The sequence below is a fragment of the Leptosomus discolor genome, chromosome 24, assembly GCF_034619465.1.
Source record: "Leptosomus discolor isolate bLepDis1 chromosome 24, bLepDis1.hap2, whole genome shotgun sequence".
In the NCBI taxonomy this organism is placed as follows: Eukaryota; Metazoa; Chordata; class Aves; order Leptosomiformes; family Leptosomidae; genus Leptosomus; species Leptosomus discolor.
Window position 1 is genome coordinate 3,163,484 of NC_141414.1, and position 21,287 is coordinate 3,184,770.

At 57.8% G+C, this 21,287-nt stretch overlaps 1 protein-coding gene across 1 annotated transcript; it reads right to left on the reverse strand.

Moving 5' to 3' along the window:
- Positions 1-6,750: 6,750 nt before the first annotated feature.
- On the reverse strand, positions 6,751-14,799 carry ANGPTL4 (angiopoietin like 4). The gene is made up of 7 exons (XM_086477609.1): positions 14,257-14,799; positions 13,606-13,716; positions 12,974-13,103; positions 8,261-8,374; positions 8,072-8,167; positions 7,496-7,771; positions 6,751-6,932 (listed from the first exon to the last, which is right to left on the reverse strand). The coding sequence occupies exons 1-7, from the start codon at positions 14,797-14,799 to the stop codon at positions 6,751-6,753; spliced, it is 1,452 nt and encodes a 483-aa protein (XP_086333735.1).
- Positions 14,800-21,287: the final 6,488 nt, after the last annotated feature.

Below are 21,287 nucleotides of genomic sequence, written 5' to 3' on the forward strand. Positions count from 1 at the left end.
TTCAGCTGGCTAAAGGATTAGTGGGTCTCCACTATCATACAGGAGCAAGGCTGAGAGAGCAGCGAGGAAAAAGATGGCTTTGGGCTTCTTTTCGCCAGCCTTGGGATATGCTCAGCGCATGAGCAGCGGCGGGAGATTGTGGTTCAGACCCTCTGGGCTGTGCAGCGCTGCACTGCCCTCGCCATCCCCCAGACTCCTGAACACCCTGGGCAGGCGGGGATCGTGGTTTCTAAAGGGTCCCATATCCTGGTATAAAGGCTAATAAATGCACAGGGGGGTGCAAAGAGGCAGCACCCAGACTGACAGCTACCTGTCTGTGGAGGTGTCCAGCTCCTGCTCAGTGAAAATCACTGTTTTTATGAGCCAGACTCTGAAAATGGGGTGAGAATCAGAGCATGCTGCAAACACACTGCGATCCCACAGCTGTGCTGGGAAGCCGTCGGGGTATGTCCATCACTTATCAGGCAATGGAAGCAGCTGGGAAGGAAACCAAAAATTCATAGAACCGGGGGTCTAGGGAAGATGCCAACTCCAACCTAGCAATGGTTTGGGCCTGTTGCTCTTCTGTCAGGTGGCAATTGCTGAAGAAGCAGGGTGGAAATCTTTCTTTTCACCTTTTCTTTGCAGTTTTGGTGCTCACGTAAAGCATGGGGCATTGGACTTGTAATCCTTCCCACGCTAAAGGGAGTTTTAACAACCAGGATCTGCGGGGAGGCGTTATCCCTTCCTCCCGTTGATGCTGTTCCTGTCCCCCCCAGGACCACAGCAAATGGCCCTGTTGGCTAGTGACAAGAGCATGCCCAGGGATGTGGAGCATCCAAGCGATCAATAGTTAAAGAGCATCAGGACGAGCAAAGCTGGAACATGTTGGATGCAGAATCTCCTGGGAAGGAGAATTAGCCCATGCTGAGTTCCCCACACCCGATAATGCCGCATCCAGTGAATAGCTGGGTGAAAGGAGGGAGAGGAGGGTGGCTCCTTGCTGGTCTTGCAAATGAGGCCTTCGCTTCCCTGGCTTTGTTCTGGTTAAGATGGGCACAGCAGAAGTAAATCACCTTATTTTCATTATCACGGGTAGCTTAATTGGTTCTGAAATGAATGGGGGGGAGGGAGTGTGAAAGAAAACCCAAAGCTATTTTTTATCAGTTTGGATGGAAATCACTTGCTTTTTCTCTTCTTCCAATGCCTGGGAATTGTTGCCGTAAGTTTTACAGAACAATATACGATGGAGGTATCTTCGTGAGTGCCATCCAAAAATCCCCTGGGGTAGAGTTTTAACATGGGCTGCAGGGAGTGAAGATGATGACTTGGTGTTAGAGGAGGGCTGCTGCCCCGGGGTGATGGGGAGTGAAGCGTGAGCCCGGAGCGAGTTCTTCACCCTCAGGAGTCCCCCAGGCTTGTGGTATGTTTCGCATTAGAGAATCAGTGATCAGTGACACCAACACCAGGCACGTGTCACCGGTTGCTGACAGGGCAATGCATCTGCAGATCCTTTCTGGAAATCCCACATATGTCCTTGAACTGGTCGCAGGCCATCAAGCCTCAGACAGCAGAGGTCCTACCTCAAATATTTTCTTAAACTATGCTGGGGCACACACTCTTAAAAGCAGGCGGGCCAGTGGCATCTGCTTCTTTTTCTACATGATAAAGACTTGCTCAAAATGGTCACCCAAGATGCTGCCTCTTGTCCTGGGTGCCTCAGCCCCTGCGGTGCCCTGGGGTACAACTGCCTGCCTGGGATGTCTGAGCCAGGAGTTCCCCTTCCCACCCTCCTGGTGGGACCTAGTCCTCTGAGCACCCAGAAGGGAGCCGCCCCAGAATACTCCGCTTGGGAGGTGTCCCTGGTAAGGGTGTGGGTGCTTTCAAAGCCATGCCAGACGTGTCCATGGGAAACTTGTTTTATGCTCGATGCTGCTGAGCTCCAGCAGAAGAGCCAAAGTTGCTGGGAGGACTGGGACAGTCCTGATGCCCCAGTGTCCGCCAGCCCCCACAAGGCATTTGGAGCCAGGGGTGCCTTTGAAAGCATGACCCTTGCTGGCGCTGGCGAGGCCAGGAGTCAGGGGCCAGGCTGGGGGGTGCCTGGGGTGTGTCAGTGCGTGGGGAACTCATCCCTTGTTATTCATTCGCTGTTTCTTGGCTTTGCACCAGGTTTCAGGTTCACGCAGGTGTTGGCCCGTTTGCCTTTTTGATTGCGGTGCTCTGCGGCAGCCGCGCTGGCGATGCGGGGCTCGGGGCGGTGCCTCTGGCTTTCCCCCTCCGGCGTCTCGCTGTCACCGAAGCAGTGAGCCCAGCCCGTCCACCCGAGCTGGTGCAGCTCTGTGCATGCACGAACACCTTCCCTTTTTGCCAAACTTTGCAAAGAGCGATTTGAATTCTGCTGTTCTATAAAAAAAAGGCTTGAGGCCCCACTGTCAGATCTCCCGGCGGTTGTTCCTGCCATTTAGACGCAGGTTGGATTTGGAGAGGGCTTTGTGCAGTGGGTCAGGGCTCTCCTGGCTTGCTGGGGCCACAAACACAGCTGGGTCTGGACATCGGTGCCTGATGGGCGACGTCTTCTTGACCTAACGATGCTCTGAGAGGACCCCCAGGTCCAAAGCAGCTGCAGTTCAATCTGCTGAGTCCGAGCTCCACATTGGGGCATGCACCAGCCCTGTGTCGCCCCGTTGGACCACAACCCCGGGCTGTCCCACAGTGCTTCTGGTCCCCAAAAGCCCCGTCCCACCAGGCCCAGACCCTGCAGCCTTTAGCCGCCCGGCACGTGCTGAACTCAGGCCACACCGCTGCCTCCGGCCCAGCCTCCCCAGTCGCACCCAGCGAGCGGCAGCTCTTCTTGCCAGCTCTCGGTGGGGTTTTGCTGGGAGGACTCGAAGCCCTGGGTGGACCGCCGTGTCGGGAGCTGAGGTGGGGCCCAGCGTGTCGCGGCCCCCGCGGGAGCGATGGCCCGTTTTGGGGCGCAGCACATGCCGTGACCCAGAGGCTGTTGGCAGCGCACGGTGCCGTTTCTCCCGCGGTCACTGGAGGGAGCTGGCTCGTCCTTCCTCGGGCTCCCAGATGTCAGACAAGCTGCAGTTGAAGCAGTTGTGAAAAATGAAGGAGCTGGATGATTCCAGGGGGGTTTCAGATGAAAACAGAGACCCAGGACTCGCTGCATCCACAGAGGGGCCTTGGAAGAGCCCCGGGACGCCACACGCTCTGTCGTGGGACCTGTGGTCTGGGGACATGGGGTGGCATTGACGCTGACGGGACGTAGAGACTTGCACAGCAGAACAGGGTGAAACCGAGACGCAGAAAAAAGCAGCAGCTGTAGTTCCTGGGCTAGGCAAGATTTGGGGCGTTCAGCCTTCCCCTGGCTGGTGTTCGGTACCGGCTGGCATTGTCCTCTGGGCACCTCCTGTAGATGCTGAAGATCAAATGCACCGCTGAGGAGCAAACCCCTGATCTGCTAAAAAAAAAAACCCACACCAATCCTGGCAATGAATAAATACAGCTAACTCCTTCACTAGTTTCTATTTGATGCATTAAACCCCTGCCTTAGTCTAATCACTTTAGCATCCAGACTAAAACATGGCACTCCAGTATCTGCTGGTGCACCCAGGGACTAAACAAGCTTTGAATTAAGCAAATGGAACATTAAAAATGTATTTCTGAACGCAAGAGTGAGCAGACGGATAGCACAGAGCTGGGTATAATGGACTGTTTGTGCAATTGTGCTTGGGGCTATCATTAACCCCAGGTTTTGCCCCAGGGAAGGAGGACAGACACGGGAGCTGGGGCCATGTTTAGCTACGTCGGGATTTATACAGCTGCTCTAGAGGACTAGATCAGTCTATTGTCTCTGCTTTCTGCAATGAGCAATTTTTGCCCCCCCTTCCTTGAGCAGTTAAAAAATCTATATTCATAGAATTACAGAATGGTTTGGGTTGGCAAGAACCTTAAAGATCACCCAGTTCCAACCCCCTGCCATGGGCAGGGACACCTCCCACCAGACCAGGTTGCTCCCAGCCCCATCCAGCCTGGCCTTGAGCCCTGCCAGGGAGGGGGCAGCCACGGCTGCTCTGGGCAGCCTGTGCCAGGGCCTCACCGCCCTCACAGGGAAGAATTTCTTCCTGACATCTAATCTAAATCTCCCCTCTTTCAGTTTGAATCCATCACCCCTCAACCTATCACTACACTCCCTGATCAAGAGTCCCTCCCCACCTTTCCTGTAGGCCCCCCTGAAGCACTGGGAGGCCGCTAGAAGGTCCCCCAGAGCCTTCTCTTCTCCAGGCTGAACAACCCCAACTCTCTCAGCCTGTCCTCACAGGGGAGCTGCTCCAGCCCCCTGAGCACCTTTGTGGCCTCCTCTGGACCCACTCGAGCAGGTCCCTGTCTTTCCTATGTTGAGGGCCCCAGAGCTGGACACAGCACTGCAGGTGGGGTCTCACCAGAGCAGAGTAGAGGCAGAGAATCCCTCCCTCCACCTGCTGGCCATGCTGCTCTTGATGCAGCCCAGGATGCCACTGGCTTTCTGGGCTGCAGGCGCATATTGCTGGCTCAGATTCAGTTTTTCATCCACCAATACTCCTAAGTCCTTCTCCACAGGGCTGCTCGATCCACTCATCACTCAGTCTGTACCTGTTCTTGGGGTGGCCCCAACCCAGATACAGGACCTTGCACTTGTCCTTGTTGAACCTCATGAGGTTGCACGGGTCCACCTCTTAAGCCTATATTGGAGTTTTCTCCAACTGCAATGTCAGGCCACATGTCTGGGATTATGAGCACAGCTGGAGTTTGCCCCCATCATCTTCAGGCCACTCCATCCCCAGCTCCTTTCATTCCTACATATGTAATCATTCCCCAGAAGCTGCAATAAATGGTTTTAGAGATGACTACGCACGTATGGTATAAGCAGGTAAATTTGAGCTTGTCCTCATCAGCTCTGACTTTACTCCATCCAGATAATTCAGACCTCAGCCTCTGCTCTTCTTCAAGGGGCTGGCACAGAGTTTTCCAGCCAGCTCCAAGGAATATCATCTTGGTGCAAAGGTCTGCCATCAGCAAATAAGTGAAGCCAGCTGATTGTCACTTGTAAACTTGCTGCCCCAGGGCCTCATTTCCAGAGGGGAAGAGAAATTTAGAAGCCCATAAACTTCAAGCTGCTATAGCAGGGATTTATCTCCAAATGCTCCACAAGGCTACAGCTGAAAATGAGGTCAGAAGGAAGAACCATGCTCAGGTCAAACCCCCAACAAGTGAAGTTTCTGAATCCAGAGTCCTCACACAGCTCCCACACATCTTCTACTGATAAACCACCAGGCAAATAATCCAGGCGGGACAGTTACAGGCTTGTTTTTATTAAAAGACATCTTCAGAAAAGATATTTTAGTACAAAAAAAAGTTTAAAATACACAAACTACAGTTGCTTTTTTTTTCCAGCATCAACATTTATAAATTACACCACATCGTTATTAACACTGCATTTAAATATGGAAACAAATTAAACCAGGAAATCCATCAACAAGATCCAACATCCTACAAATGACTATTTACAGTATTTAGCAGCTAGGAGCTCTAGCACAGTAGTCAATATGACTTCAATAGGGCAGGATGCTTGGGAAGCCCCAAGACGGCAGCTTGGCCCATAACGGTTTTTGGGGACCTGTTTTGCCCGCCTCTCCTCAGACCCTGACCCTGAAGGCAGAGGTGATGCTGTACGGCAGGGTATGCACCCGACAAGGCAGCGTGGCTCTTGCAGAGGAAAAACCCTGTGGTCCCCTGGCCCTTAAGAGCAAGTTTTGGGGCGTGCACACAGGACCATGCTATTCACTCTGCAAAGTACAGGGAGTCTGCTGGGAGAAGGCAGCCCTCCAGGCTTCAGGGGGATTTACAGCTGACAGCAGGGCTGGTCCTGCCCAGGGACAGTCCCTGCTCTGTACCTGTGCTGTCCTCGTGCTCCTCCTCACCACCCCCAGCAACAATGGTAGGCTCCAGGCCGAGCTTAAGACTCAGCCCTCCAGGATCTGGCCCTCATGCACGATCCCACCCAGCTCCTGGAGCTGGTTTCCCCAGCTCCCAGCAAATTCTAGCACAGCCAGAAATACAGGGCTTTGAAGCCATGGGGGCCAGGGAAGCCAAGCAAGCCTGAAGTCCCCTTCTGCACAGGGTGTCCTTCAGCCTCTCCACCAAACCCCATATTTTCAGTGGGTTGAAGTCACTGGAGCAGAGGCTGAGCAGATGGAGCTGCCCAGGGCTCACTGCCCCACAGCACCAGTGGGGGAAGGAGGTTCTGGGGGCTTGCACAGGAGGGTACATAGGACATCATTTGGGAACAACAGTGAAAGACAGGACACAGCAAGGCTTCGTACCCAACACCTGGGTCCAGGGTAGTGAAACACTTCACAGGCTCCCCTCCCCCCGAGTCCCAAGCTCATCAAAACCAGCACACAAGTGTTCAGACAGGACAGAAAGCACCAGACAACTTGAACTTGCCACAGCAGCACGTGGCAGGTTGGAAGACCCTTGTGCATGCTCTGGAGGTGGATGTCCCAGCTGGTGGCTCCTCTTCTGGTTTGGGAGCTCCCATCCAGGGGTTTCAGCAACATGGAGCTGTTTTACTTACAGCGAGGAGCTGTGTCATGCCACTAAAGGGCCGCTAATCAAGAGAAATGCTCCTCTGGGGACATCCCAGGGAGGGTGGGTTTGTTTTTTGTAAACACCAGGTGGCAGAGCTCAGGTCTGTGCTCTGCAGAGAGGGTCAAGTCTCACAGAGCTTTAGGGCTCTGCTTCCAGTTCTGCAGGTTGGATTTTCATGGTGGTTGACTTCAGCGGGTAATACCTGCCTTTCCATGTCTTCCAGAAGATGCCCTGCTTGCGTTCGTGCCTCTGGCGGGGGATGGAGCGGAAGTACTTCCCGTTGAGGTTGGCATGGCCACAGGTGCTGAACCACCAGCCACCTACCAAGGCAACGCAGAGGCAGGCTTAACCCACAGCACTTCCAGACAAAAAACCAAACCCGGGTTCAAGGCGGCTGCTGCCCCCATTTTCCCCACTTTTCCAGGGCTTCAGGACCTTATAAGACACTTGAGGAGTCCCATGCACTAGGGAAACCTTGGCACACATCCTACATGACTTCAGGATGTGTCTGCAAATCCCTGCTGCTCCTTCTTGCATACAAAACTCCCTCAAACTCTTCAGCAGCCCCATCTCGGGCCTGGGGACTGGCCTCTGCTTTGCTTGAAAGGTTTCCAAGCAAGGTGGCAGCCAGCAAAGCTGTTGGGAAGAGAGATGCTTGGGCCAAGACCCAAGTCATTAAACCCTCCTGTTTTTAGCTTCCCTCCTGGTTCCCTGCACTGCTCCTCCCAAGGGTGCAGCTTTCCCAGGGAAGCAGGGGAGAAGCCTGGCTCAACACCAAAGGGGTCTAGTCCCACAGGGTCACTGTCCCACTCATGGCCACCACCAGACAGCAAAGGGCTGAAAGAAAAGTGCACGCCACTGAGAAGGAAGAGCTTGTACTGACCTGAGAGGTGTTTGGCACAGTTTGTGTCAGCTTTGAGGTCATGGTCACGATCCCGAGTGGAGAAGGGCAGCTGCCTGAAGTCCCCAATAGCATTTTCCAGCTCTCCAGAGAGAGGTCCCAGCAGGTTGAGTGTGTAGGCTGTGCTCTCACCACCAAGGCTGAAGACAAACTGAACCACCTGGGAATTTCCCTCCCAGTCTTCAAGTTCAATCAGCAGATTGTATCTTCCCTCTTGGACAAGGTGATGTATCTTCTCCAGGCCCAGCCAGAAGTCACCTGAAACAAGACACATTGCATTGGCTGCAGGGACGCAAACGTGCCACGCAAAGCAGACATGTGAACAGACTCCAGAGACAAACAGGGTCAACCCAGGACACTGCAGCATTTGAATCGCTATCTGGCACCTGCAGGACAAGGGAAGACCACCAAGGACTGGCTTACCAAGCATTGTCCCCCCTCCTCAGCCCAATGCTGTGCTCTGGCACATAGAGATCTCCAGGGGCCAGCAAGGGGGATAATTTGTGCTAAGATATCACTTATCCCACGGTAAGAAGACAGACACCATCATCTACCTACCACGAAGGTCTCCAAAGCCGTTCTTGTAGGCATCCCAGAGCTGGTCAAAGTCCACAGAGCCATCTGTGCGCCTCTGGATCACTGTCCAGCCACCTTCTGCAGGCAAGAAAAAAAAACAACAGTCATATGGGGTTACCGTTTACAAGACCACCACGCAAAGCACTGTGGGACACGTCTCCACTGCTTTACCTGTGGTCATGTCACAGTAGACTTTGAAGGGCTGAGAGCCTGCAGGCTGCACCTGGAAAACACCGCTGCTTTGCTGCCCGGCCAGGAAGAGCTGGTGGCAATCCTCTGGGAGTTCTGTGAGGGGGGAAAGGAAACAGTGATTGAGGAGACGGCCCCGAGTCACACTTCATCAGCAGGTTGCTCCTACCATGGCCCCGGCACTTGCAGCCCTGGCCCCAAGCCCAGCCAGCTGTGCTCAGCTGTGGCTGCAGCTCTGGACATGCACTGGAGACGATGGCCCCTGACTTCAGCATCTTTAAATGCGGTGACCCCACATCTTTCTATTTATCCAAACACAGCTCCTTGGGCTTCCATCCAAGGCAGAAGCCAGGCGTTGGGCCAGGCTGGGGTGACCTAGGCTGGAGAGCACAGCTCCCCATCGAAGAGAGACCCAAGAAACTTCCCAGCTCCCTCCACACCCACAGCAGGCAGGAGCAGCCTGTTTGGCATGGCGTAAGGGGCAAACCAGGGCCAAGCATCTCCATCCCACCCCGAGGCTGAGGCAGTCTCAAAGGGCCTCAGCAGCAGAGGGAAACCCCAAGTCCTGACGTCAGGAAGGCGCCTGAGCATCCAGCACATGACCTCTTGCTCCCGGCCACTATGGTGGCCCCAGCCAGCCAGCCCGCTGGGCAACCTGCCACCAGCAGGCACACGGCCAGGCTGGGGTGACCTTTTTGATCAAGACACACCAACCGGGGCAGGGAAGAGGTGGGTGGACCCCAGGGAGCCCCAGCTCATCGGACAAGTGGCTCGCCTGGGGTGAGGCCACCTCCATCTTGCCCCCCTCCATCCCCACGCCGGCCGGGCTCCCACTTCTCCTTCTGCCCCTGCGAGGACTTTGCCCAGAGCTGCCAGCAAAGCACCGTTTCAACAGCGCTGATAAAAGTCCACCCAGAAACCACCACCCGCCGCACTCAGGGAGAGACGGGGCCGGGGGGAACCTGTTACAAAACCCAAGTCAAAAAAGCTGCAGGAGGATGTGCGGGGACTTCAGCCCCCAGGCTGTCGGCAGTCAAGGGGCTCTTTGTCAGCCAGGACAGGTGCCCCCGTCACCCCCAGACAAAGGGGGTCTGTTCTCCCCTGCATGAGGGTGGGATGGATTTTGGTGCCTCACAGCTGCTGCCAGCACGACCCCAAGACAGACGGGTGAAGAAACCTAAAGACAAGCCCTGGGCTGTGCCAGGGTGCTGGCCACCCCACAGCCCCCCCATGGGGTCCCCCTTGCAGTAGCTGCCCCCTCCGTCCCCCCCCATCAGGGCTGGCACCGTGGTTCAGGGTGGTGGCAGGGAGAGTGGGCCTCCCCCATGGCTGCAGGGCTTCGCATGGGGCAGAGAGGTGGGGGAAATGGGGCCTTTGAGCTGCCAAGGGCAAAAGCAGCCCGTGCGGGGCATCACCCTGTCCCCATCCTCACCGGGTGCTCAGGTAGCCCTGGTGCTGCATTGAGGCGAAGAGTGGAGCCACAACTGGAGGAAAGGTCGGGGGGGGGGGGGGGGGGGGGGGCACGACACCCAGGGGACAGCAATGTGACACCTGCCACCACCTTTCACCCGTTTACCCACCCACCCCTCCCCTGACGAACTTTCCCCTCCTTGGCACAGACAGCCCCTCTCCCACTGCCTGCAGCGGGACAGCCTGCAGCCAGCACGGCTGGGCTCACGCTGCCGCTCGCATCCCTCACCATCCCAGGGCCGATGCCTGGTGCCACCAAGCCCATCAGCACACCCGTGGGATGAGCCTGTGGCCCCAAGCCCTCCCACACATGGATTGAGGGCGAGCGTTTTGCACAAAGGATCAAAACCACACAAAGCCACCCAGCACTGTGGGGAGGCCAAGTGCATTCCCAGTATCCCCAGTTCCTAGAGGAAAGCAGCCAGGGAAGCCAAACGAGGCTCAGGGGAAGGAAAAGCCACAACCTGACCCCTCACACCCAGCTGCAGCCACCCTGGCTCACAAGTGCAGCAGCAGGCAGGTGCTGGAGGCTGCCGGGCTCGCCTGGCCCCGCAGATCTCCTTACCTCCTCTCTCATCATATCTCCCAGCATCAACGGGACAGTGCCCGGGCAGATGCTCAGTAGCCCCAGTGTGCAGAAGTCAACCCCATCCATGTCTGGTGTTTCTTCTGGGCCCTGGCCACAATGACTGCACTCAGGTCTCTTCTGTTTTCCTGGAGCAACGGGGTCTTTCGAGCAGCTGAATGAGATGCAGCTGCTTGAACAGCCTCTGCTCAATCTTTTTGTTTGAGGAACATGCTCGTTAGTTCCAGTTCATGTTGCACATCCGTATGGCACCAGCAGAACAACAAGACCTCCTGGCTGCTCTGGATGTTTTTCTTTCCCTCCCCCTTTATTTAGCCAAACAAGACAGAAGAATCAACAAGGCTGGCTGGAGCTGCCCCAGGCATGGCACCGTATTTACCCAACAGGATCTCCAGGCATGACGGGAGGTCACCAACCCGGGATAAACACCCTTTCTTGCGGATGGCAGGGCATGCCTGGAGCTGTTTGCATCGCCTCCCCCTCACCCTCCCCAGCCCAACCCAATTATTTTGGAGTCCCAGCGCCACGAGGAGAGTGAGCTGGGCTCTACCTTTCCCCTACTCGGCGAGCTGCCAGAAAGCACAGGCTCTGCCTAAAGACGTGATCCTCTTTCTGCAAGCGATTAAACCTTTCCCTCTCCAGGCTGCTTCAAGCCTTCAACTTTCACATGCTTGGCCCCATGCCATCTCTGGCCTGAAAAAAAAAAAACTTGTGTTCGCTGGATGCAAATAAAAGGGTCTTTCTGCAAGGGCTGCTGGTGGAGTTCATCGCTGTTTCCCGGGGCTGTGCTGGCGCTGCGGCTCTGCCTGACAATAGGCAGGGAGCCGCCAGCACAAGCCTCGCCAGCACTTGCCTGCTCTGAAAGCAGCCACAAGCCTCCCCGGGCAGAGCGCAGGGAACTGTCCCACCATATATTATGTGCTTTAAGGTTGGCCAGCAAACTCACTTGACTTGCTAATGAGAGGAAGCCAATTTGTTTTCTGTCAGCGATATCAACATCAGGGATCAGGCCAGAGAAGGGGGAGCTCACAACTTGGCCAGGTGGGATGGAGTCAGGATGCCCAGGGCACTGGGGATGCTCAGGGTCTCCTCCTCCAGGAGGGTGCAGCATGAGAAGGTGCTGAGCTCTCACACACACCCCCACACCCCCTCCTCACAGCATCCCTGGGGGCTGTGGGCTCTCAGTGCCTCCCACCATGCTTCACAAGGGCTGCTGCACCCAGCACCCATTAGCCAGCACAGAGCTGACAGCACAGCCTACACCTGCCATCAGTAAACAGCAGAGACCTAAATCCATCTCCCTGCACCCAACTTTCAGCATAACATGAGAGAAAAGCAGTGAGTTGGAATTAGTTGGACTAGATGACGTTTCAAGGTCCCTTCCAACCCAAAGGATTCTAGGATTCTACAACACACTACTGAGGACAAGTTACAAAGCAGAGCTGGGAAAAAATGGGGAGGAAAGAGGTTTTGAGGCAGTTTTCTGGCTTGCTAGTGCTGCCCTGACCAAAGGAGATCTCACATAGTCCCGCTGCTGGGTGGCCAGCCCCACCAAGTGGAGCACCAGGAGGAGTTTGGAGCCCCATGTCCCATCTCTCTCCTTGTCCACATCAATTCTGCAGCTCTTTGTTTTGCCCATCCAGCTTCCAGGCACAGCAGTGACAGCTCCAGGCTCCACAACCAACCAACCAAGTGTTTTCCCAAAGCTATCCCTGCATTAACTCCTGGGCAGGATTTCCCCATGCATCCTCTGCCTGGTTTCTGTTTGGCTCACACTGGACATCCCCAGACAGCTGCACAGACAGAGCCAGCACCGTGATTTAGCTGACATAACACGAGAGCAGCTGCTCCTGGCCAGCAAACCCGGCGGGGACACCAGTTCCTGTCTGGGAGGGCGGCTGCAGGACGCAGCGCAGCTGGGGACACCCACCCTTTGCTCTGCAGGAGCTCCTCCAGTCCCCTTGCTGGCAGAGACAATGCTCCAGGCACAGCCAGAAGCTCCAGACGCAGCATCCACTCGCCTGCTCTGGTGCGCGTTTCCCAGGGCTGTGAGTGCCTGGTGCCTTTGCTGCCCAGGCATTTGCTGCAGCTCAGCACCTTCTAAGGACAGTGCGAGCCAAGGCACTTGCATTTCATGTATGAGCCCTAAATATGAGCCAAGGGAGATGGACGCACAAGGATCTAGATCTCCTCATGCTTCAGGGCTCCCTAACCCTCCCCTCTGCCAGCAGACAAACCGAGAAGCAGACCTTGCCTGGTAAAGCAAAAGCAGGTGAACAAGAGTTAACTCCAAGGAGCAGAGATCCTCCTTTCCTGCCTGCACTCACCCCTCCACCTACCAATCCTCTTTGACAAATACCTGCTAGCCGTGTTTGTCCACTCCCCACTGCATTCTTAATATCAGGCAGAAAAATTCCTCTTAAATCCTTAAATTCCTGCTGGACTAATACTGATCCAGAAGGCTAGGATCCTGCCTGTGCTCCAGATCCCCTCAGCCTGGCCAAACTCCCAAGCTCTGCTTTTGCAAGCAAATCTCACATCCTCACTCAGGACAACTGAACCTTTTGTTTCCAAACAGTTGCAACTGCTGCAGGTTTGCTCCAGCGAGGAGGAGCGGGGTGGCACAGGCAGATACTCACTCTGCATCGGCACGTGCTCCCCGCTAGCATTCTGGCTCTGGTTGCTGAGGCTGAGGCTCTTCAGGTTTATCTTCCACTTTGGAGACTGTGTTTTGTTGTCCTTCAGGTGTAAGGGGATCAGTAGATTGACCTAAAAAAAATGCACAAGTCAGAACAGTTTTATCTTAGCTCATTTTCAATGCCCTTTCACAGGGCAGCTGATCAGCCAAGCCGCCAGCTGCTCCCCCATGGCCAGAGCTGGGGTTGAGCTTGCCCAGAAACCTCGAGGAATAGCAGCTACCCAAGGCTGGCAACGCCAGAAAGGATTGTGGTTTTTTCACACCCATGCGAACGAGTTTATTTTGCAGCTAAACTCAAAAGAAGAGCCCAGAGAGACCCTGTTCCCACACCAATTCCTCCTATGGCTTTGTGCAAATACTGGGCAAGCTTGCAGCTTACCACCCTTGCACCAACACTGCGGCACAAGGACCAGGGCTGTGGCCTTTGCAGGGTCCCCAATGCCGGGGAGCAGCCTGTTCTCCTGTCACCAGAGCACTGTGCCAGCTGGGCTGCCGGGGCAGTTCCTGCCGGGGTCCCCACAGCGTGCCGGACCGGGCTGCGCTCCCCAGCCGCAGAGCGGGACAGGAGCTCACCTTGCTCTGCAGGCTTTTAATCTGCAGATTCTGCTTGTCCAGCTTGTACTGCTGCTGCTTGATCTTCTGCAGGAGCTCCTCGATTCTCAAGTTCTGTGCATCCATCAGGGACTGCGGAGGGGGAGAGCCAGGTGAATCCCGCAGCTCGGGGGGGATCTGCCTGTGCTGCCCGCACTGCCCGGAGCCAGGTGGGCCTGTCCCCACGGGCACTCCCGCTGCCCCCAGGACCACCAGCCGCTCCCATCCCGCTCCTGAGGCCGATTCCCACCCGCTGCTCCCGGTGCCCCGAGAGGGTCGGGCCTCCCCCCGCCCCCGGGGCGCTCCCCACAGCTGCCCCCTTCCAGCCGCTCCCGTTGTCCCAGGAGGGTCGAGTCTCCCATCGTTCTTCCCGCGGCCGCTCCCGGGAAGTCAGGGACCCCTGCCCGCCTCCCTCGAGGCCGGTCCCGGTAATCCGGGAGGGTCTGGCATTCATGTCCCCCCGCCCCAACCCCTTGGGGTCGCTCCCGGTGCCTGGGTGGGTCGGGTCTCCCTCGCCTCCCCGGGTCGCTCTCGGTGCCTCGGGCAGGTCGGGTCCCTCCAGGGCCACTCCCCCCAGTCGCTGCCGGTGCCCGACGGGTCGCCCCCCCGCTGCTGCGGGCGATGCTCCCTCACCTGCAGCGCTCCCAGGTCCTTGGCGCTCTGGTTACCGGCCGGCCGTGCCTGCAACGCCTGCCGCACCCGGCCCTCCAGCTGCTCCAGCCGCCCCTGGATCTCGGCTTTGTCGGCCGCCACCTCCTCCAGGCGCTGCCGCAGAGCCTCGGAGAGGTTGAGGAGCTGCCGGCCGCGGCCCTCCAGCTCCCGCACGCTGGCCCGCAGCCGCTCGCCCCGCTCCTGCGCCTCCCGCGCCTGCCGCAGCAGACGCCCCATGGAGCTGTTGTGGGCGCTCAGGCGGCTGCCGAGCTCCCGCATCTGCCCCTTGGTGCGGTCCACGTGCTCCTTCAAGCCGTGGCCCAGCTGCAGTAGCCCGTGGGCGATCACGTTCACCTCGTCCCAGGAGGCGAACTGCGCCCGTCGCTCCTTGCCGCCACCGCCGCCCCCCGCCGCCGCCCGCCGCTCGGCCCCTGGCCGCCCCCCTGCGGGTCCCGGCGCCGGTCCCACGGCTACCCCCGCCACCGCGGCGGCACACAGCAGCAGCGTTGCCCCAGCGAGCTGCATGGCTGCCCGGCTACCTCCCTAGTACGCGCCCTGCCGCCGCGCCCCGGCTTTTATCGCCGTCCGCGCACCGCGGCGGGGAGGGCCCCGGGTCCGGCCCCTCCCCGCCCGCCCGGCCCCGCCGCTTTGTTCGCCCTGCCCCCGCCGGCCCCGGGCTCGGGCCGCCCCGCACCCGCACCCGCACCCGCACCCGCACCCGGAGCCCGCAGCCCGCAGCCCGCGGAGGCCCCAGCTCCGAGCGCCGGCCGTGCCCCGCACACCCCCGCTCGGCCAGGAGCAGCCTCGGTCCCTCGCTGCCGAGCCCTGCCCGCGCCCGGCCCCGCATCCTGTCCCATCCCCGTCCCTATCCCCGTCCCCATCCCCGTCCCCGTCCCCATCCCCGTCCCCAACCCCGTCCCCATCCCCATCCCCGTCCCTATCCCCGTCCCCGTCCCCAGCCCCGTCACCGTCCCCGTCCCCAACCCCGTCCCCGTCCCCAACCCCGTCCCCATCCCCGTCCCCATCCCATCCTTGCTCACCGTCCTGCCCCTCACCCTGCACCAGCGACCTCCATCCCCGCATCCTATCCCATCCCCAACCCCATCCCTGTCCCCGTCCCCATCCCTGTCCCCATCCCATCCCATCCCTGCTCACCGTCCTGCTCCTCACCCTGCACCAGCGACCCTCATCCTCACCAAGCCCTGACACTTGCCCCCCCCCCCCTCCCGTGAAGCCCCCAGCCGCGGGTGCTGCCCCACCAGGAACCTGCACCCGGGTCCTCTCCTCAGGCCGTGCCTTGCTGGGAGCTGCTGGCCCTGGGGTGGGTGCAGGCTGCAGGTGCAGGGCCTCCAGGCCAGGCCCTAATGGGTGCTGGGGGACCTGGTGTGGGTTCAGGGCTCTGCTGGGTGGCCCCAGCCCGGCTGCAGGCACAGGGCTCCCGGGTGCTGCCCCGCAGGGTGCTGCTAGCTCTGGGGAAGTTGCATGCCCTGGGGTCGGCTCCTCTGCGCACCTGGGGTGAACAGCACCTTCACTCCTTTAAACAGTCCTGGTCTCCAAGAGTGCCAAGGATGAATTCCCCCCCCCCCCCCCCCCCCCTAAGGCTTCAATCATCTCTCTGTGAAAAATGTGCATCTTATTTCATTTGCAAGTGTCTTGGACTCAGGTTACCAGCTCTTTCATCTTCTCCTGCCTTTCCCTGCCAGCTTAAAGGGATTTTCAGTCTCTGCTTTTTCTCTTGATGAAGGAATTCACACACCGTGATGGAGCAGATGGAGCCCTTCTGCTCCCTCTCCACTGGGTCCTTCCTCCTGCCACCCCAGCACTCAGTCCCCCCTCTACAAACCGCATCCTAGAGCAGGGAGCTGCCTTCCCACCCACACCATCTCTAGGGGCTAAATCCCCCCTTCCCACCACTTATGGGGCCCTGCCGGCACATCTGGCTGACAACAAGCCCCCGTGGGACTGGGCTGCAGTGGGGGCTCGTGCCGAGCTCGCCTCTGCTCAGCCCCAGAGAAGCCCACAGCAGTTCTGCCTCCGTCCCACTGCTGCCACTCCCAGCCCTGTGGCTTGGGCCTGGGGGAGAAGCCTTTTCACCTTATCCAAAAACACCTGGCAGCAGGATTTTCCCTTCCAGGAGTCCCCATGTCACCTGGGGGTGTAGGTATGGAGCTGACATGGGAGCTCCCCAAAGGGAACAGCTTTCCCATCCCACACAGATCTTCCCTGAGGATTTTTTGTCGAGAGTCTGCATTTGAAATCTGCCACTCTATTTAACCGCGGTTTTGCAGAGCTGGTTTTAGGCCAGCCTCTCCCGCGGCGCTCAGGAAACAAAAAATAAAAGCAGATAGGAAACACTGCAGGGGAAAATGAAATTTTTAAAAAAATGGAAATTGTGGTTATTGCTTTTTCCAAAGCTTTGAGGTTTGGGGGGCTCCTCTGTGCTCACCCTGCTGCAGTTGCTGGAGAGGAGCTGGGGACATATTGGGGGGGGTGGGGGTGGGGGGGCATCACGCCCCCACAGGTGAAAACATCAGCCTTCTCTGCAGGGCCTGGGGTCCCTGCCTGACACCTTGGGGTCCACCTGGCTGCCCTGCACCCCCAGGTCATGCCAGATATTGTACATCTGCCCCCTGCAAAGGAACAGATCTGCCACTGTACCCAGCACCACCCCTGAGTGCTGGAGGGGCAGCCACAGCTCTGCCAAATATTCCCAGACGGGGTCATCCCTCCAAAAAACTTGAAAATTCTTTTCATCTTGGTCCTGCTGGTTTTCAGCATCCTCTCCAGAGCTGGCCGGAGCCGTGCCCACAGAGTCCGAGGCTGGAGCACGCAGCATCCCAAGAGCCCCCCCAAACTGGGAAACATCAAACCCTCGAGTCACTGGGACAAACAGGGAAGCACAATTTTTTGTGTTGACTATTGCTCCGGGTTAACGACGTCAGGCGAAATGAATCCTGTGTTCGGCTCCGCTCCCTGCCCTGCCGTTACCCAACACTGGAGCTTGTCCTGGGAAATGACGGGGTTATGTCGGGTGCTGAGACAGACGTGTTCCCACTGGTTATTTTCTGCATTTGCAGTGTTTGTGCTAAGGTAGGAGAGAGGTAATGTAAGAAGCCAAGGCCTGTTGAGAAGCCACATGATTTATGCATTTTCCTTTGGCTGTATTTTCCTATTGGGACATCTCCAATTTGCCCTGAGAAATATGAATTTTTAATGTACACAAATGAAAAGTCCCCTGAGGCCCTGAGCCGCCCCGGGCTGTGAATGACCACGGGTCAATGGGAAGGTGCTCTCTGCGGAGCTGGAGGCAATCAAGTTTAAACAGAGCTTAAAGTGGCCTGGCCAGTGGGGATGGATCTCTCAGGGCATTTCTCTGTGTCGAGAGGGAGTTCCTGGTCTGCCCTGCGTGGAAATGGGCTGCGGCCCAAATCCTCATGGGGTCCTGACCTCCCGGCTCGGTTTGGGGCTGGGGAAGGGCTGAGGTTTGTTCCCAGGGGGATGAAGGACCTTTCACCCTGCACAGCAGACTGCACGCCCAGGAGGGACCAACCCAACAAGGACCCTGCCCCAGCCCAGCAGACCCTGTGGCCTTTGGGACACCGGGGAAGCCCAGGGAGCAGCAGGGCATGGTGGCCCTCGGGGCTGCCTCCTGGGTCTCTGCGTTCTTCATCAGGGTCCCCCCGGCTGGGGTCATCCCCCTGCTGGGGTTCGTCCCCTGGTGAGGGAACAGCAGACTCCAGAGGAAGTTATTTTTTGTGGCAATGTCTGCAGGAACAGGGGTTGCTCCTATCCCCATCCCTATCCTTATCCCAATCACCACACCCATTCCCATCGCCACCCCCATCCCCATTGTCATCCCCATCCCCTCTTCCATGCAATCCCCTGCAGACCAGATGGCTGGGAACGGCAGTATCGCCAGCACGCACTGCAAGCAGCTCCTTCAAAGAGCCCCCACAGCACATCCCCATCCCCATCCCCATCCCCATCCCTGTCCCCGTCCCTGTCCCTGTCCCTGTCCCGCTGTCCTGTGCACTGCAGGCTGCGGGTGAGCGGGCTGCGATGGGTGTCTTTGTTCTCTGCCTTTCTCCATCCCACTCCTTCCCACGCTGACCCGGCAGGTCACTGTGCGAAAGTTCAGCCCGGTCTGAACTTGCACGAATTCCTGCAGCTGCTCAGCCCTGGGCTCACGTCACCGGGAGGGATGGGAGAGATGCGGATTTACAGAAGGGCTTCTCAAAGCGTTCCTTTATTGTTGGAAATGGTAAACGCAAGGGAGACTCCAATGAGAGGGGAATAGGGCATATGTGAATTATGCCGTCACCGCTTCAGGGGTAAATTTAGGTTTTCCAGAGGAACGGTTATTCTGATTCAGCGGAGGTCGAGAGACATCCAACAGGGATTTCCGACCAGCCGCTGGCTGAGCACACCAGCACGTCTCACCCAGACAGGCACTGGCAGCATTCCCGGCTGGAGCGGGCACCCCATCCGCCTTGGTCTCCACTCAAACCTGGTCCTGGCAGTGGTTTATCTATCACACACCCATGGGGCGCAGCCCTGCTAGCAAAACAGTTCTGCCTGCTAAAAGACGCACACACTGGGGGCACTTTATTCTCGCTCTTCCCAAGCACGAGATTTGCTGTACCAGAAATCTGGTCACTCCCTGCTCCGAGGAGGGGCTGTGCGGCTCCTGGCCTCGGCACAGGGCAGCGAGGGACGAGCCCGGCTCCTGCAGCCTGCCTGGACCTGCCAGGTTGGTTGTACCCCGACTCTCACCTCCCCAAGGGGACTGGTGACAGCGGGGCGGCACAGGCTGCCTGACCACCAGCCCTGTCCTTCCCCAGGGCCAGGGACATCCCCTCATCGTCAGCAAGTTCGCAAAAGCTTCTGCTCTTGATGGTGTTGCTGCTTGAGGAGAAATGAATTTCCAAGCAGGGTGAGTCAGAAATGTGGAAAATTCATTGCAGCCGTCCACCCCCAGTGAGGACCAGCTGCATTGGGAGCCCAGCCATGTCGCCCGGGCTCCATTCCCATCCTCCTCCTCTGGCTTTCCCTGCCGGCATGGGGCAGCCCCGGGATAAACCCTGGCAGCCCAAGCAGGGGAGAAGATGTCGGTACCCAGGTTGCAATGTCCCCTACGGGCTCCAGAGGATGAGGTGAGGGTCACAGACCTCCTGGGCTTCCTTTGACCCAGGGAGGATCCCAGACACCATTAGCTCGGAGCAGGGAAGCCCATTTTCACGCTTGAAAAGCCAACATAAAAGGCCCGCGACACTCTCAGTCCAAGCAGCCTCCTTATTTTCCTGGCGGGGCTGGAGGAAGGTTATGCAAGTCTTCGCTACTCTTTATTCTTCCTGCCATCCTGGGGCTCCTTGGAGAGCACCAGGATTACTGTGCAGGAGGTCACATACGCCAGAAGGCAGGAAACCGGAGGGCTTGGGTTAACGTGGGAGGCTTGGCAGCTGGAGAAATCCGACCCTTATTTTTACAGTCATCTCTCGATTTAAACAACATGCGTTTTGAATTAGGGGCTCTCGCTGGCTGGGCGTGCAGCTCATCAGTGCGGGGAGCTCCAGGTCCCCAGGCGATGAGGCTGCCCCTTGTCATGCTTGGTTTGCTCCTCTGAGGGAAGGGCCAGACCACCAAAACCAGGGCTGGGCTCTGCTCTCCCAATGAGACAACGGTGGCTTTCCTTTTATTAGCAACCTCTGGCTAGTGACAGAGACAGTGGCTTTGCAAGAGCCTTCGGTGGGCACAGGGTGACAGGGGATTTCTCCAGATGTTTTCTGAACATCCTTTCATTTCCTTCACCGTTTCTGGAAGGAGATGCCCAGAGCTGCTGGAAGGAGAGAGCTGCTGCAGCAAGCGTGAGCGGAGCCCACAGCGAGTGCATCTGCAATCCTATCGTCACTCCTGGCCACCCGTCCCCTCCTCTGCGATGAGGATGGAGGTGGTGCTGGCACCCCTCGGCACTTATCAGTTGGCATCTGCCAGTGGCCATGACCCCTCCATCCTGCTGGCACAACCCCTCGTGGGCTGTGTCTCCTGATGCAGCACAAATGGCTTTTTTGGCTGCACCATGTGATAAACCTCAGGGTCACTTCTGCTGCCCAGGAAGGTTTTTAGCCACCCCAGGACATGCAGGATGGGTGGCCATGCTGGCCCTCGGGGACTTGCACTCCTGTCCGACACCTTGCTGGGTGAGTGCTGGGTAAGTGCTGCTTGGGCTCCTGAGCTCTTCCCTACACTGTCTTCATCTCTCGCTTTGCTCAGGAGGTTGTTCCCCACTGTCCTCCCCTGGTGCTGGGCAGGTCCCCACTCCATCAGGACACTCCTGCAGCAAGGGACAGCACGAGCTGCTTGGAGCTGGGCTGGCAGCACGGGGCTGGCCACAGGGCCGGGATGATGCCGCTGCTGGTTTTGGCTGTGCTGCACCCACCGCCAGCGGCAGCCCCATCCATCCCCTGGGTCCTTGCCTGTTATTGTATCCCATGGGGCCACAGCTGCTTCTTCACCCGGGAAGGGACCTGCTGGCATCTGACACCCGCAGGAGAGGGCTGCAGATCTTTAGACAGGGGAACGTCAGGGCAGACACTCCTCACCCGGCCAATGCAGGGGGAAAACACAGGCTTTGGGCACAGTCCTGAAAACCGCAGCTGGGGATCGGACCTCCCCAGAATCTTCCTGCTCAGTTCGTGACTAAGATGACGTGATGCTCAGGCTCCGCGCCTGGTTCTGGTGGCCGAAGAATGGGGGGAGGCACGGCCGTACCTCAAGGGACCAGGCGAGGCAGTGGTGACATGTCTTAGCCCACCCGGCCAGCTGCATCCAAACCGTATGCTCAGCTACGTAACAAGGTGTCCTGGAATACCGGCCCCGGGACGCATCTGGGAAGTTGGGATATTTCCTACTGCTGCAGAAGGTCACATCAAGAAGACAAGGGAAAGGGACAGCACAGGCTCTGTGGGGTGGGGCCAGAAAGAAGTGACAAAAACAAGGCTTTCTCTGTCATAAAC